Genomic DNA, 15,259 nt, shown 5'->3' on the forward strand with positions numbered 1-15,259 from the left:
CCGAGGCACCGTGAGGACCCTCAGCGGGAGCGCGGCCGCCGCCGCCGAGCAGCCACGCGCCTCCCCCCCGTCCCCGTGCGGCGGCGGGAGTTGGTGCGGGCCGGCGGCGGAGGAGGCGGGGGGCGGCGGGGGCGCGCAGGTGAGCGCGCGGCTGTGTCTGCTTCCGGCGCGCCCGCGTCCCCGCTCCGCCGCGGCCGGGGAGGCGACGCCGGCGGGCCCCGCTCCGCGCAGGTAACACGGGTCGGGGGCAGCTCCGCCGCCCTCGCTGCCCCCGCCGCCCCCGCCGCCCCTCGCAGGCGCCCAGGAGGGGAGCGAGCCCACGGTCCCGGGGGGCCCCCTTCCCCCAAGCCGCGGCTGTTCACTCTGGAACCGACTGGCGGCAGCGCGGGGGGAGGGGCGGGTGATTGGATGTGTCCCTGCGCTCCGCCAGCGGAACCCGGCCGGCCGTGGGAGGCCAGAGGCGCTCCCGGGGCGCTGCAGGTGCGGGGCAGCGACCCGAAGCCGGTGTCGCAGGAGGCGGCTGTGGAGCGGAATTCCTGCCTCCCTCGCGCCAGGTTCCCATCTGCGGCGCGTGTCTGTAGACGTGCGAGCTGCTGAGATGACAGATAGCACACACGCTGTCAGCTTGCCCTTTAAAAACGATCGTTCAAAGCAAGCCAGCCAGCCGTCTAAATGTGTTTTTGGTAATTCTTAGCTGCCATAAACAAAACCTGCTTTTCTTTCTCACGTCTTGAAGAATAAGAGGCGCATAAAAATAAAAGGGAACCGTTAACAGCTATAGGAGGAAAACACTGGAACAGGTTGAGGGTAGTGTTGTCAATTTACAATCGATAGAGGCTATAGTTACTGTAATATTATGCTTGAACTTCACTTGCAGCAGAAGTTTGCCGGATTCAGCAGAATTAAGTGACCTTAAAATGCTGTATGATGATTTATTAATTTGCATAAATTATTCTGTACTCCACATTAGCAGTGTATTGTGACTGTAAGGGATAGAAAAGATCAACCACAACCATGTAAATATGGAAAGCTTTTAATTTTTTTATTTTATTTTTTATTCGTGTGCTGGTTTAGAAGTGTAATTGCTCATTATGTCCTCATCATGATATCACTGCAGTGTATGCTGTTGGCACCTCATAAATGATAAAAAGTGCTGATTGTGAGGTTCTAGAGATGCTTAGGGAAAGACACCATGTGTGTTGTGGTATTTTGAACGGTATTTTAGCTTTTATTGGCTATGAGTTCAAAGATAAGCCTTGTGTATATTTTATGTCGAATGAGACACCTATACTAACTTACATTTTCTTTCAGGTACCTCATTGATACCTTGCAGAGGCAATGGAGGCAATGATGAAAACCCTGTTGTAATTAAAACATAAAGAAAAAGTATTCCTAGCTGTGCAATACTCTTTTAGTATCATTCAATGCCTACTATTTCAGAAGATGAAAAAGAAAATGGTTCTGGAAATAATGGAAACACTGAAAACAGACCTGGGAAAGAATCCCCAGAAGCTTCTCTTCACGATCCCGTGAAGCCATACTGCATGTCAGATGCCTCCACTGCATCCCTGGTGTCTAGGGAAGATGGGCATTATCCATGGGGATGTCCTGTGACTCATACAAGAGAGAAGTTTTATACCATCTGCTCAGACTATGCCTTTTTAAACAGAGTAACATCTATTTGTAAAAGTCCAAGTGCTTCAGTTAGTGCCTGCCTATCAAGCAGTGCTGCCTTAAATGTTGGAAATAATACGTCTAACTTGCTCAGCGTTCAAACTGGTGCTTCAGAGATAATCTACAGTGAAGATGCTAACTTGGAAAGCCTGCCTGGCAATCTTGGAAAGCTTCCACTGGCATGGGAAATAGACAAATCAGAGTTCAATGGCATGAACTCAAATCTGAAGAACAAAGCAGGTGAGGTGGTGAAGTTTTGATGTGAAAGGAAAAGGCTTCATGTTTACAGCTTGTCTGTGAAGGGGGTTGGCCAGCACATGTCCAGTGAGGAAGTGCTATAGAAGAGCCTGTACTTCATTTCAAGGAACCTGCTTATCAGGACAGAAGAGAGTGAGAGAGAAGGAGAGAAAGTCAAATGTAACTTCTAGGGGAAGTGGATCCAAAACAAGGCTGGCTTCTGCTTAACTGTATAGTATTTGGGATGGTTTCTGGTGTTGCGCCCCCAGCCCTCCCCCTGTGTTATTGGTGTGACTTTTTTCTTTTGTTTTAGTAGAACCTAGTACGTTATACCTCTGGATGTATGGCTTCAAAATGGGACAAAAATACTTCTGCTTGAGCACGTGGCCCAACTCTCCATTTTCTGCTGTCACAGTGGCTTATAAAAAGGAAAAGACCTTAGGTGTATATTATTATTAATGGATTTGCATATAAGTTTTCATCAGAAACTGTAGCTGTTTGCAAGGCTGGCAGTGAAAAACAAGCATTTCATTATGTTCCCTGTGTACTTAATGTTAGGAGATGAGAGGTCCATGTTGGTCTGAGAGTCTATTTTTGGGATGGGTGATTTAATGCATTAGAATAATCAGATTGACTTACCTCTCTAAACAGTTGGGCAGGTCATCATTAATTCCGTTTATGATCTAAACACCATGTTGTTTACAGAGCTAATGGCAGCTTTACAAACCTGTTGACAGTTTAGAGCTTTCTCCTGTATTTGAGCTTTCTCCTTTCAATTAATATTTAGTCCCAGTTTACACTTACTAACACAACCAGTGTCTCTATTTGAGCTGTATGCTACTACTAAGAGTATTTAGGAAGAAAGCTATGAATGGCAGCCTAGGCATCCTTTTGATTCTGAAATTTGTTTTGCAGGCAGCATGAAGAAACAAGGGACAAAGAAGAAATCTGTGGAGAAAAAGAGCAAACAGTACAGGGAGTGTCCTCAGCGTTCAGCTCTTGAAGATGTGAAGGAGAGAAAAGTGTTGGACCTTCGGAGATGGTAGTATTTATAAATTGCATTTAAAATTACCCATGTAGTTTCTCAGTAAACACTGTTGCTAGTTACCCGACTTCCAACTTCTTAGTAGTGTCTTTTTAATTTTTTTAGTAGAAAGGGGATATATTAAGCATACACACTGTCTGATGCATTCTACAAGAAAAATTAGAGCTTCTCTTCCATCTGTTGGAATTCTTAAAATATTTTTCTTTCTAAATGTTCCTTTTAGTTTCAGTAAAGGGAAAAACTTATGTGGGGATTCATTTCAAAAAGAAATACAAGTTCAGTAGCATGGTCAGGCAAAAAGTAACCTTAAATGTACCACTGATATATTTTACTCCCAATTTTAATTGATCAGAATCTGTTGTTTCTATAGGACCATTATTGTCATAATATAGTTCACTGAATTCACTTAGTTTAATGCATCTGTCCAGTTCTTACTTTATGTCTGTGACATCAGAAAGTTGGAGTTAACCTAGGGAATCTCTGACCCAGAATGACATTCATTAGTAAATTGGTAGAGAAGCAGTTTGCCACAAGCTCACATGTTAGAAGAGACTGGATAAATCCATATGTTATACTAGTACAGAGTCATATTTTCTGACAGAGTCGTTTGCACAGAACTCCCATGGGGCTGTTAGAAATTTGACTGAGTTATATGAAATAGGGTAGTAGCATCTAACAAAGAAATTGGTTAACATAGTTGCTTAATGTTTTTTTTTTAGGGATAGAGTTGTTTCGGTTTTTTTGTTTGTTTTTTTTTTAATACAGGTGACACAAAAACATTTAATATAATGTGGCACTTTAGTGACATGGCACACAAAAAAGTAGTTCAGGTTTATCATATGAGAGAGTCAGTAATGTGTTACTAATGTGTTTGGGGTTTTTTGTTTAAGGTATTGTGTTAGCCGACCTCAATACAAGACTTCCTGTGGAATTTCATCCTTAGTGTCTTGCTGGAATTTCTTATATAGTACACTGGGAGCTGGAAGGTAAAGTGCCACACAGACTGCTTTGCTTTGCCTCTAGAGCTTCAAAAATATGTTTCTAATTATGATACTTCTTTGTTGTTTTTTTTTTTAAGTTTACCACCCATCACTCAAGAAGAGGCTTTGCATATACTGGGCTTTCAGCCCCCATTTGAGGAGATTAGGTTTGGTCCCTTCACTGGAAATACAACTCTAATGAGGTATGTTTGGTTCTTTTGATGCAGCTAGGAGATAGAACCTTTAAAAATACAGTAGTAGTTCATTTATTTAAAAACAAAGTGGCCGACATGTTAATCCCCTTAAGTTTTAGAATAATGAAGCATACCTGAGTACTCTGACAATGAAACTTCCCAAAGAGTTGTTTGCACTGGCCATTTTATATGGTGTGATGTTGTTACACAGGTCAGGTCAGTGTGAAAGTCTATTTGAATTTTGGTTCAGTTTGTGTAGTGGTTGTATAATACTCTGGTTAGGAAACTTTCTCTTTATACTTATGTTCCTATTTTTGAAAATGCATGTTAAATACTTGCTAGTGTTACTGAAGCAGCCTGAAAAGACAATTGATACATTATTAGCTTTAAGTAAAATGTAATTTAAGAATTGAAAATGAGATAGTGCTGCACCTTTGCTCCAATTGAGCTGTTCAGGAACAAAAACATGGGGCTGGAGTCACAGAATACTTTGGAATTTTTTATCACTTCTTCTCTGCTGTTTCCTGATATTTATAGGTTGGACCTAAATTCTTAGTACTTTTTTTTTTTTTTTTGGGGTATTAAATTAATAAGACATTCTAGGATTAAACAGAGCCAAGAAGCGTATTGTACTAGAGTGCTGAACATTTTGACAGGGCTTTGTTGTGTTACACTTTGGTAAGATTAAAAAATTTTGCATTATTCTTGCTTCATGAGTTGCATTTGATTTAGTTAATTTTTTTTAGGGCAATATATAGTGTTTGGCTGATCAGGATGGTGCTGGATATGAAAATGTGGCAGCAGTCTCTTCTGCATCCAGCATACTGGCTAGATTGTTGGAAAGTGTCGTGAAAATTTCCTTACCTGCTTTAGGAAATTCAGATCCAGGATTTGTACCTCTTCAGGAATATGTCAGGGTATAGCAACTCTGATAGACCAAGCTGATACAATGTTCTGTCTCTTTATGTCAACAGTGCATACAGACAAAAATTTAACTTGTAATTCCTCTTCAATTTCCCCTGTGAGTGTCCTGTGTGTTGCAGAGAAGTTACTCATCTTTTTCTTTTTTTTTTCCTGCCTGGTCCAATAATTTTGAAGTACTTGGCAGATTCGAAACAGGATGGCTGGGAGCCAGCCCTATTGCCCAACATAGCTTTGTGATTGAGGTATTATCTTCAAACATGTGAATTTAAATCTTCTAATGTGGAAAAATTGCAGGCCTGTCCTTGCTTAGTGCTGTGGTGAGGAGATGCAGTCTGAGGCTCCTGTAATGCTCAGGCTTTGTGAAGTTTAGGTGAGAGAAACCCAACAGGATAAGCAGAAAGTCTCACTTGAAGGGTTCCTTCTGGTGTCTTAGATTTCATTTATGTACCTTACAAATCACGATTGAAGTTTGGCACCTCAGAATTTGTGTGTCTTTCTAAAGGCTGAGTAATTGAACATTAGAGGTGACTGGACTCAGTACAATAGGACCAACATTTCACATCCAGATTTTTGGTTATTATGGATCTATGTCAAATCTGGAAAAGCAGAATGAAGGAAAAGGCTCTATGTATTTATTTTACTGTCTAGGATATTTAAAGTTTCGTTTGTATTGGGTGCCATAGTCATCTACAATCTAAATACTAGTGAGGTAGGTACTTAGTAGCACACCAAGACTTTTTTTCCTAAACTGTCAAGCATAAGGAAAGTGTGAGGAAATAACATTGTATTTAATAACTCTTGAGTTACTACAATCTTTAAGCTTATTGTTTCAGATGGTTTAGGCAAATAAATGATCACTTCCATATCAAGGGATGCTCATATGTTCTATATAAACCTCATGGGAAGAACAAGACAGCTGGAGAAACTGGTACGTAGCTAATCCTAAAGCATTCACCTTACAGTGTATAAATTGAAAAATCCTGCAGTGTGTAGCATTTGACAGGACAAAGTCTGTAAGTAGTACTTCCATTCTGAGATAAGGTATTGAATAGCTCCAAGTTGGTTGACTTTTTTGCTTTTACTTTTTCTCTTATTTAGCTAAAATTTTCATTTGTACTTTTATTATGATAAAATACATTCTGTGCTATATATTCTGCTGCCACAGAATTGGAATTTTAAGGTATCCATGAAAACACTGCATTTCCAGTTCTGCATTCGTGTGTGGGAAGATTTGTTTGCTGTCATCCACTGGGAGAGCAAAAAGTATTAGTCCTTACCAAATGTTTTATGCTTTTTAAAAGCCCAGTTTTAAAGGTAATGAACTCATCTGTTGTGCTTGACTTTAGCTAACATCTCTCTCTGAAGTTAGGTGATTATTCTCAATTAGCTTATGAAGTTGCATTTTTGTCTACTTTTTAGGCGTGCTATTTAAAAAAATTTTCTTTTATGCACAGTTTACTATCCTTTGGTATAGTCTGGGTAATTACCTTCTAACTGAAGGTTTTTTTTAAAAATACAAAACCACGCTGAAAAGTTTTAGAGATTATGAAAATGGAAATATTTTTTTTCTTGGTATCCCACTTGAAAATTGTCGTGTTTCAGTGCCTCTTCTAGTCTTCTCCTGAAACTGAGCACTGTGGTCACATTATAAACCATTGCATGCCCATATGTGTTCCTGAGACTAGGAAGCTGCAAGAAGCTCATGATACCAAAATGTTTGAGTGTTTTCAGTGGTTTCAGCAGTATCATCAATGTGTGCCCCATCTGACTTGGGGCAGTGGGACTACATTCTGTTGCAGCGTGTATTTCCTTGGTTAAGAGATACTTTTGGTTCTTGTCAATTTGATTTTGATCTAAACACAAAGCATACTTTACATTGTGTTTCCCTGGCACAGACTGTGCAGCAGATAGTATTTAATATCCTGCCTGGTACAAAAGAGTAATAATAAGTTCAAAATCAAAAGTGTACTTTGTGCATGCCTGTCAGGTCATGTCCTCCCATTCAAAAAGCAGTATAACTACTTTGTTGTGAAATAGGTCTTTTTTTCTGCTGAATATGTTACATAGGATCCAAAGCACCCTGGCCTGTAACCTGACCTTTCTTTGTAGCTGCAGGGGCCCTTGCGAAGCTAACACGTGGACTGAAAGACGAATCAATGGCCTATATCTACCATTGCCAAAACCATTATTTTTGCCCAATTGGATTTGAAGCAACCCCAGTAAAAGCTAGTAAAGCCTATAGGTAAGATACTGTGTTTATGCTTATTTTAGTGGAAGACACATACAGAAAAATTTACTTCAAATTGATACAATTTTTCTCCATAAATAACATTTCAGTTTGTGTCATATAGGCATTTGTCTGAGCTAGAAAAACACTACAGTGTGATTTGAAAGGACTGATTTAAAATGAAACATAACTAAACAGACTACACTGAGAGAACTTAAAAGAGAAACTGTAAGTGGTATTAAGAAATTGTTTGTTTAAAGGCCTTCTAGCCAGATAGAGAGAAGGTGGTTATTTTATTGAAGGACAAGTGAAAGTAACTAATCTGAAAGATAAAAACGTGTGGGCTGAAAAAAGGCCAGGTGGGGTTTTTTTAAGGCTAAACAATAAAAAGCTAAGTAGTTATGGGGAGAGTCTGTTTCTAGAGAACTTGGAAGGGAAAACAAAAGAAATGTGTGTATGTTGCAATTTTCCTTTATAAACTAGAAGCAAAAAGTCTACAGTGATATTAATCCCTCATGAGGTGAATGTGATGAAATTTACATTTAGAAACCAGTGCTTGTGTGTGGCAAGAGCAGGGGTTGTGTGGGTATTGCAGGATGGTGATTATGTACTTTTTTTGCATTAATGTTGACTAATAATGGTGATGGTAAACTCCAACTACTGGAGTGTAAGGCATAGAAAAGTAAAGATATCTGAATAATTTGTTACCAGGAATTGGCAGGGGATGGGGGAAGAAAAGCTAGGAGAGAACTTTGGACTTTGACAGTAGGTTTGGCTTTTTTAAACAATGCTTGACATGCTGGACTACTTCTATAAGCTTAATATGCCAATTTTAGAATAAAAATACAGTTACCTGTATCGTAATTTCAGATTTGTCAGGGTGAGGCTACTAGGATAATATAATGCAATAGTAGATATAGTTTTAAATTAAATACTGGTTTTAAAAAGGATAATAGCATTAATAGTCATACTGAGTTTAGGGGGAGTCTTGCATTAAATGCACAAATTTTAACTTTGAAAATATTAATTCTTGAGATGTGTTAGCTTTTGTAAGGTATTTATGTTGCTGCTCAATGTAGAGTGCTATACGTAGTAGAGTACTCTATGCACTCTCTTGTGGAGAGTAGTTTGTTTTATCTCATTCACTGAATCATATTAAGGTGTTTTTCCTCTCTCAAAGTAGTTGCAAACATGGTATGTACTAAAGGATTCTGTTGGACTTTCTCAAGGTTCAACCATTGGTCTGTATTTATGAGCATTATCATAGAGCATAAGTAGTCAATCCCCGAGGAAATTAGCAGATACCAATAGTGGGGAACGTCAAACAATGAAAAGCATAGGCCACTCGTATAAAGTGAACTGGCTATTTGCTTGCTAAGCAGTCTGAGTTTGGCTGTGTTGAAGAGGGTAGGGTCACGTCAAGGAATGGAGAATGCTAGCTCTACTTTTGGAGTTCAAAATGGTCATTGATTTGAGGTGATAAAGCATAATCATCTGAATCTAATTTGTCCCCAGTGTGAGGCTTATGATAGGGTTAATGAAAGCTTTTAATGTATGAACAAAAGGATACAGTTTCTTATTGAGACGAGTTCACTGACTTGCCAGGTTTGTGAGGAGAGTGTAAGAAATATGCCCCAGATAGAAATCCAGCACATTAGCCTACTTGAATTTACCAAAATGTTAATCACGTACTTACTCAATCAATTAGTGAGAATCTGCCCTGGAAGACCAAAATTTAAAAAAAAAAGTTCACTAGATCAAAAATGCAATCTGAGAAATAGTATGGTCCAGTGTGTGGAAATGTAACATGTCTGATAATTAATTTAAATTTATATTGTTTAGTAATGAGTCAGAACAACACTTTCATTCTTTACCCATGGCTGAAATGGATTCTTAGTCCCTAGTGATGTTATTTTTAAGTCAATATTAGCTTTTTTTCTTAACAACAGTTCTCTTCTAACAATGAAACATGAAATAACAAGTTCAAGGAGCTTTTATAGCCTTACTTTAGGCTGGAGGTCAGACCAGGTGAGCATCCTGTTTTCTTTGTATTTTCTGACTCTGCTGAGGAAAAAAAAGTTTTGTTGCAGAAGCACTACCCATAGATCCTGGAGCAGTTCTTGTTTACCAGTTTTTGCACTCTAGTTACAAAGGAAAGTTTTTATTTAAAAATCAAGCTAATAAACATTTTAGGTCCCAAAAGGAGTGGGTAGGTAGGTTGCTAGGCTGAGCTTAGAGACAGTTCTTAGGTCACCCACAGACTTCCTGTATGATCTTAGGTTGCTGGATTTGGACTCGGGAGACCTGGGTTCAGTTCCCAGTTCAACCACAGACTTCCAGTGTGACTTTAGGTAAGTCAATTAATCTATCCTGTGTCTTGGTTTCCCATCTTTGCATTGATGGAATACATTGTTATTTTACAGGGAATTTTTTTTAAGTAAACAAATTGTTCCAGGAAATAAGGCCATATGTTGTCTAATACCATAGGCAGAAAAGTGTCAGGTTTTGTCACAGTTGAAATTGATGCAGTTTTTCATGAGATAATTATACACAGGAAGTCACAGAGCATTTCTGTGTATCTCATCAGTCTGTCCTAATACCTGTCACAAATTTTCCCTGACAAGGTTACCGCAAGCTTTGAGCTTCTTGGAAGTTGATTGCAAACTAGGATTAGTTCAAAGGTTTGGATCTTTAATATCTGGTATTGGATGCTTAGAAGGAAGCATTTGAAGTTGCCAGTTTTTGTTCTTACAGGTTACCCTACAACTCTTAGTAACAACTACCAGCCAAGGTATAGGTTAAAAATAGTGGAAAGAACTCTTTCATGACTGCTAGGCATCACAGATGGGGAGGAAGCTGTTTGTACCACATTTGTGTGGCTTTCCACAACTCTTACTTCTGTTGTTTCCTATATATTTATATTTACATCATGTACCAGACTGTCTTTCATCCAAGTAAAACTGCTTTTAGTGAAAATCTGTCTTCCTCCCAATTAATGTGCAATAGCATCCCCAAGGTTTGCTTTCAGGCCTTGTGGAACAAAAGGTTCCCTGTATGCAATTGTGAGCACTATAGCACAGGAGCTGGTTTTTAGTTTGGCTGAGGAAACAATTTTAAATGTTAAAAAATCCTAAAAAGGACAACAGACTGTTAATATCTCTTTTTCTTTATAGTATGCACAATAAATCTTACTAGGATTGTATCTTCTGTTGAACAGAGGTCGTGTCTTGCAGCAAGAAGTAGAATATTGGATCTTAATTGGAGAGCCGAGCCGAAAGCATCCAACAATACACTGTAAAAGGTATGTTACTTGGTAAGAATGCAGCAGCTTCCACTGCACCTTTCCCAAAACTTGGCACTTCAAAACAAACCACACTAACAGCGCTGAGGGCTGAACTCTGCCTCACCAACACAGGCTCTCTGTGACCCAATGTTTTCTTTCAAATCAGTTTGGAGTTCTCTACTCAGAGTCACCAAGGGACTTTTTAGTTCTTTTTAATGACTATATACGTGTGTATATATGTATGTATCTGACATAAACAGATGCTGCTTTAGTGAGAAGCTTTGTGTTTTGACCTCAAGGCTGGCTCTGCAGTTTTGTATCACCTGTCAGAACATATGTGGGCTCCTGAAAGTCAAAGCCCGTATCTTTTGTTTGAGTGTGACACAGCTCACATTAGTCAGGAGGAAAAGGCACCTCAGCCATCTACGGTCGTGCCAGTTGTGACTTACAGACTGCATGGCCCTTTGAGGAGTTTACAGTGAAGCTGAGGACATCCACAGGCTGTGTCTGGGCTATGCACAGGATATTCTGTTGCTGCTGACATCTAGCTCAGGTACAGGTACAGCCTGTACTTTGTTGTTTTATTTGCTTATCTGTGCATTTAAACAGTTATATTTATGATGAGGTTTGACTCATACAAAGTTGATGTCTAAACTAGACATACAGACTAGGAGAGCTAGAGGATGCTATGTAGAAATATCATGGCGTAGTTATATTTAATTTTTTTTTTGTCAGTGATGTGACAACTACAAATACCTGGGTATTTTGGGCTACAAGATTAAGTGCAACAAAATTAAAAGCACATTATGCATGTGGTTACTGAGAAATGGCATACTGTAGATCCCAAAGGGAGAACTTTGTCCTGTGGTATATTAGCTACAAATGGCACAGGAAAAGGTTTCTGAATATATAATAAAACCCTTTGTAATACTAATTTTGATTGTGGAGACATTCTTCCTCCTGCTGCACTCCTAATGAGAGCTGGCAGAGAGAGTTCTGTGCATAAGGAAAGAGGGCAAAGGTTGGAGTAGAAATGCATTTTCTGAACTTGGAGGGTGGTGTTAGAGAGAAACAAGTAGTTAGACACTGATAGAAATGAAAAGGTGATGTGCAGGTTTAAAGGGGTCTGGAATATGAAAGTATTTGTTTCAGTTGGGCTGGAAGGAATTATGAATCTTTGAAAAGCTGAGTGAATGGGGAGTGATTGAATTGATAGTTTAGAATTAAATAAAATGGAGGAGTTAGTTATGATGAGAGCTGTCTGGTAAAAGCACATTGAGTGTGTGAAAAAAACCAAGGAATTGAGCAAAATAATACAAAAGGGTAGGTGAGGTTTAAATAAAGAAAAGGCTAATGTTTCTCCTTGCCTAAACCACACTGTTTCTTTCTTTCCCAAACTGATGAATTGGTAAGCGTAAGGAATGTAACTAATGACTCATGGTGCTCTTACTCACTTTGGAAGGCGTTTCCCAAGAGCAGGAATAATTACTGTGAATGCTTTGATTAAACGTGACACTTTTATATCTAGCTTGATGTCTCTTAATATTGAGGCTTTCATAACTTCACACATTCATTTATCTTTAAATCACTGGTAAGACTGTTTAAAGCTACAGATCTGTATTTGCGTGCATGTGTATGTGAGTCTTTCTGCTGCTGAGGTTTTATGTCAGCTGAGTAGCAATGATTTTATTCTGTAGGTGGACAGATATTGTCACTGACCTAAACACTCAAAATCCAGAATATCTAGATATTCGACACCTAGAGAGAGGATTGCAACATCGAAAAACAAAGAAGGTAAGGTAAACTCACTGAGATGGGAGGAAACTCATGGTAGGTTTTTGCAAACTTACTCATACTTTAGCAGTGTAAGATAACTTCACTGAAGAAATTTGCTCTGTTATGAAGTGTTGCTGAAGACAAAAGTATAATGTGAGTTCTTGCATAACAAAGTCATTTAGATTTACTTGCTGGACAAGATATAAAACATCAGTAGCTTGGTATATGCTAGGATGAACCACAATATCTGTGTATACAGAATGTATTTGGTCACAGTATTTAACTTTGTTGCTTTAAAATGTAGCTGCAGCAAGTATAGAAATGTTCTGCGGACAAATTACAGACCATTTGGGGTGTGACCGTCTAATGACATTTTAGTGGGAAAGAAGTACAATCAAGTAGGATTGGGCATAAAAGAATGCATGTCTCCCTTTTGTGGAGTTACTGTCAATGCATGTGGCTTTCTTTCCTATAGATAGGGCTGTATCTCATGGGTGGAGGATGTATTTGTGATTTGAAGATGGAAAGTCTGTGAGAAATAATAGACTGAAGAGATGATTTCAGGTGTGAAGACCCTGTGGAAGACTGTGTCAGCAAGATCAGGATGGACCAGAACAGATTATTTCTGAGAAGGTAGCTAGAAAGTAAAAAAAGACTAGCAGAAGATAAGAAGATACTGGCCCATGAAAGATAAAATAGGTAGCTTAAAAAGATCAAAAAGGTGAAAAAGAAAGCAGTAATTGAATCTGGGAAACAATCAGAACTGATTGATGCAAGTTGTATATTTGTGTATATGGGATTGTGTTGTTTTGTTGTTTGTTGTTTTTTTTCCTGGTTTGTGTATTGTGGCACTTTTTGTTTGTTTTCTTTTTGAAAGTATTGTGTTACTTGCCAAAATGTTGATATCAAGTATCTATGTATGTTAGAAATGTGCCTGTAGTGTGCATTTAACAAAGAACCTTTTTTACTTCGATTAGGTTGGAGGAAATCTTCATTGCATCATTGCCTTTCAGAGACTTAACTGGCAAAGATTTGGTCCTTGGAATTTTCCATTTGGCAATGTTAGACAGAATAAACAATCCCAAACACAAGGACAAGGAATTTCCAAATCTGAGAGTGAAGACAATATATCTAAGAAGCAACATGGACGACTGGGTCGATCTTTCAGTGCTAGCTTTCATCAAGAATCCATGTGGAAGAAATCTAATCTTCGGGAGAGGAGGAACAGTGGGTATCAGAGTTATAATGATTATGATGGAAATGATTAAAATTAACTTTAGATGATAGAGTTGATATATTAAAGTTAGTTTTAATCAAAACTTATTAGGGATTTATTAGTCCTAGAACACATAAGAATAGAAATTATGGTATAAGATACAGCTTCATAATTATTAAATAAATACGTTGATGTGGTTGCAATGGACGAGATCTGATGTATAAAGTGACAAATAAGCACAGATTGTTGTAATTTTGCAAAGGTGAATATGATAGCAAAATCAATCATTTCTTTTGAAATAATTGTACTATGTCCTGATCTGTGAAAACAAAAGAACAGATTGAAATCAGTCAATGTAATAAACAGACTTCATTGAAAATATATATTGTTCAAAAGCATGAAAAATTATGGTATGACTTTATAAAAAAGGGTTATTCTGCAAATGGTGTAAGGATAAAAGTAAACATTGCCTTTGTTTCTAGCACTTCATTTTAGTAAGGCTGCCCATATCCAGTGCAAATGAAAAAAAAAATCACATTTGTTAGAAAACTTGTTGGATTTACAAAGAGAACGTACATTCTCTGTTTAATTCCCACTAGACTTCTGTCAGTCGGATAATCGTATCTTGTCAAGAAGGTCTCCGTTTCTTTTCCCTTATCTGGTTGCCTGTTTTTGACTCTGAGGAATCACCTGTTTGAGGATGGAACTTCTCTATTACTTTTGCTCTGTGGGTAGAGTGGCTGAATTCTTACCCTGGAGCCTCCTGAGAGCACGGACTCACTTAACACAAGCTTATGAAATTCGGTATTAAAAAGCTGCGTTTACCATTAGCCAAGTGAGCTAGCTGAACACTGTGTTCTGTTGGCAGTTCTTTTCCTTGTTCAGTCTTAAAACCTCTGTCCTTTCTCTGCTGCTCTTTTCATTTTGTGTGAAGGGGATGCAAGTGCTGAAAGCTGCTGGCAGCCCCGATGATATACCTCTCAGCCAGAACAATTCAAGCTTTTTCAGGTGTCCCAGGTGAAGTCTTTTTTTTTTCTTTTTCTTTTTTTTCTTTCCCTGGTTAATCTAGTTGTTTGCCCAAACACATCTCAACAGTTGTATTGTTCTGTGTACAAATGTTCATACCTGCTCAAGGATTAATTTTTTGACATAAAAAGATTTGTCATGGAATGCAGGGGTTTTGTAGGTTGCTGCTTTTGTTAACCAAAAATGGGAGACTTTTAGACTTTTGTTCATTCAATAAAATTTGTTTTCTATCTTGTTTGCTTTTCATTTTTCATGGAAATGATGGCCCTGCATTTAGTGAAGGTCTTCAGCAAAGTAGGTAAGTGAATGATCAGAGTTGTAACTGCTACTTAGCAAAGTAGGTAGGATCTCTTGGGTCATGAAGAGTGGTGCTCTGTGCAGCCCCTGTGACTTCTAATGTTTAATTTCTCGAAGTCTGCCAGCCTCATGACTGAACAAAAACCCATAGGTTTTGAAACTTTATTTTCCAGATCAACTGTTTTCAGACCCTGTTTTTGCAGGCTGTGGTTGGGCTGAGGACTCAGCTTTATTTAGAGTACTTAAGCTGTGTCCTTTAGGGGATTTAGGACTTAACATAGCCGGAGTTACATGTGTGTCTCGTAACTTTTGCTTAATAGTGATAGTTGCACTGAGAAACAGGGTCTCTCCTCTGATGGTAGCTGGCTGCTCTGCTTAAG

General features: G+C 38.7%; 2 protein-coding genes across 6 annotated transcripts in view; both read left to right on the top strand.

Moving 5' to 3' along the window:
• BIVM (basic, immunoglobulin-like variable motif containing) lies at positions 1 to 14,758 on the top strand. 5 transcript variants are annotated; one of them, XR_014226283.1, is made up of 12 exons: positions 101 to 231; positions 1,312 to 1,914; positions 2,827 to 2,953; positions 3,847 to 3,942; positions 4,035 to 4,139; positions 5,888 to 5,982; positions 7,164 to 7,296; positions 9,561 to 9,632; positions 10,499 to 10,582; positions 12,262 to 12,358; positions 12,816 to 12,973; positions 13,318 to 13,376. XR_014226283.1 is itself a non-coding variant. In XM_082278304.1 (12 exons), exons 2-12 carry the CDS (start codon positions 1,425 to 1,427, stop codon positions 14,526 to 14,528), a joined length of 1,587 nt encoding a protein of 528 aa, XP_082134430.1. In that variant the 5' UTR covers positions 101 to 231; positions 1,312 to 1,424; the 3' UTR covers positions 14,529 to 14,758. The 5 variants fall into 5 exon arrangements, 4 of the variants coding, with proteins under 4 accessions (XP_082134429.1, XP_082134430.1, XP_082134428.1 ...); XM_082278304.1 differs by lacking the exon at positions 12,816 to 12,973 and adding an exon at positions 14,491 to 14,758 and having other exon boundaries at positions 13,318 to 13,567; XM_082278303.1 differs by lacking the exon at positions 12,816 to 12,973 and having other exon boundaries at positions 1 to 139; positions 13,318 to 13,639.
• LOC309571104 (DNA excision repair protein ERCC-5-like) overlaps positions 14,523 to 15,259 on the top strand; it is a 16,747-nt gene continuing 16,010 nt past the window's right edge. The window contains exons 1-2 of the mRNA XM_082278300.1: positions 14,523 to 14,573; positions 14,860 to 14,880. The gene's annotated coding sequence lies outside the window, so the exon portion shown is untranslated. The remainder of the gene's footprint in view (positions 14,574 to 14,859; positions 14,881 to 15,259) is intronic.

Source organism: Coloeus monedula (assembly GCF_965178545.1).
Source record: "Coloeus monedula genome assembly, chromosome: 3".
Classification (NCBI taxonomy): domain Eukaryota; kingdom Metazoa; phylum Chordata; class Aves; order Passeriformes; family Corvidae; genus Coloeus; species Coloeus monedula.

What these genes read in the sequence shown, in the direction of transcription:
- BIVM (XM_082278303.1), top strand. Translation starts at nt 1,425, where the DNA reads ATGCCTACTATTTCAGAAGATGAAAAAGAAAATGGTTCTGGAAATAAT. An exon ending in CAAGACAGCTGGAGAAACTG is followed by an intron (nt 5,983 to 7,163) that starts GTACGTAGCTAA and finishes CTTTCTTTGTAG; the next exon opens with CTGCAGGGGCCCTTGCGAAG. An exon ending in GACTTCCAGTGTGACTTTAG is followed by an intron (nt 9,633 to 10,498) that starts GTAAGTCAATTA and finishes TCTGTTGAACAG; the next exon opens with AGGTCGTGTCTTGCAGCAAG.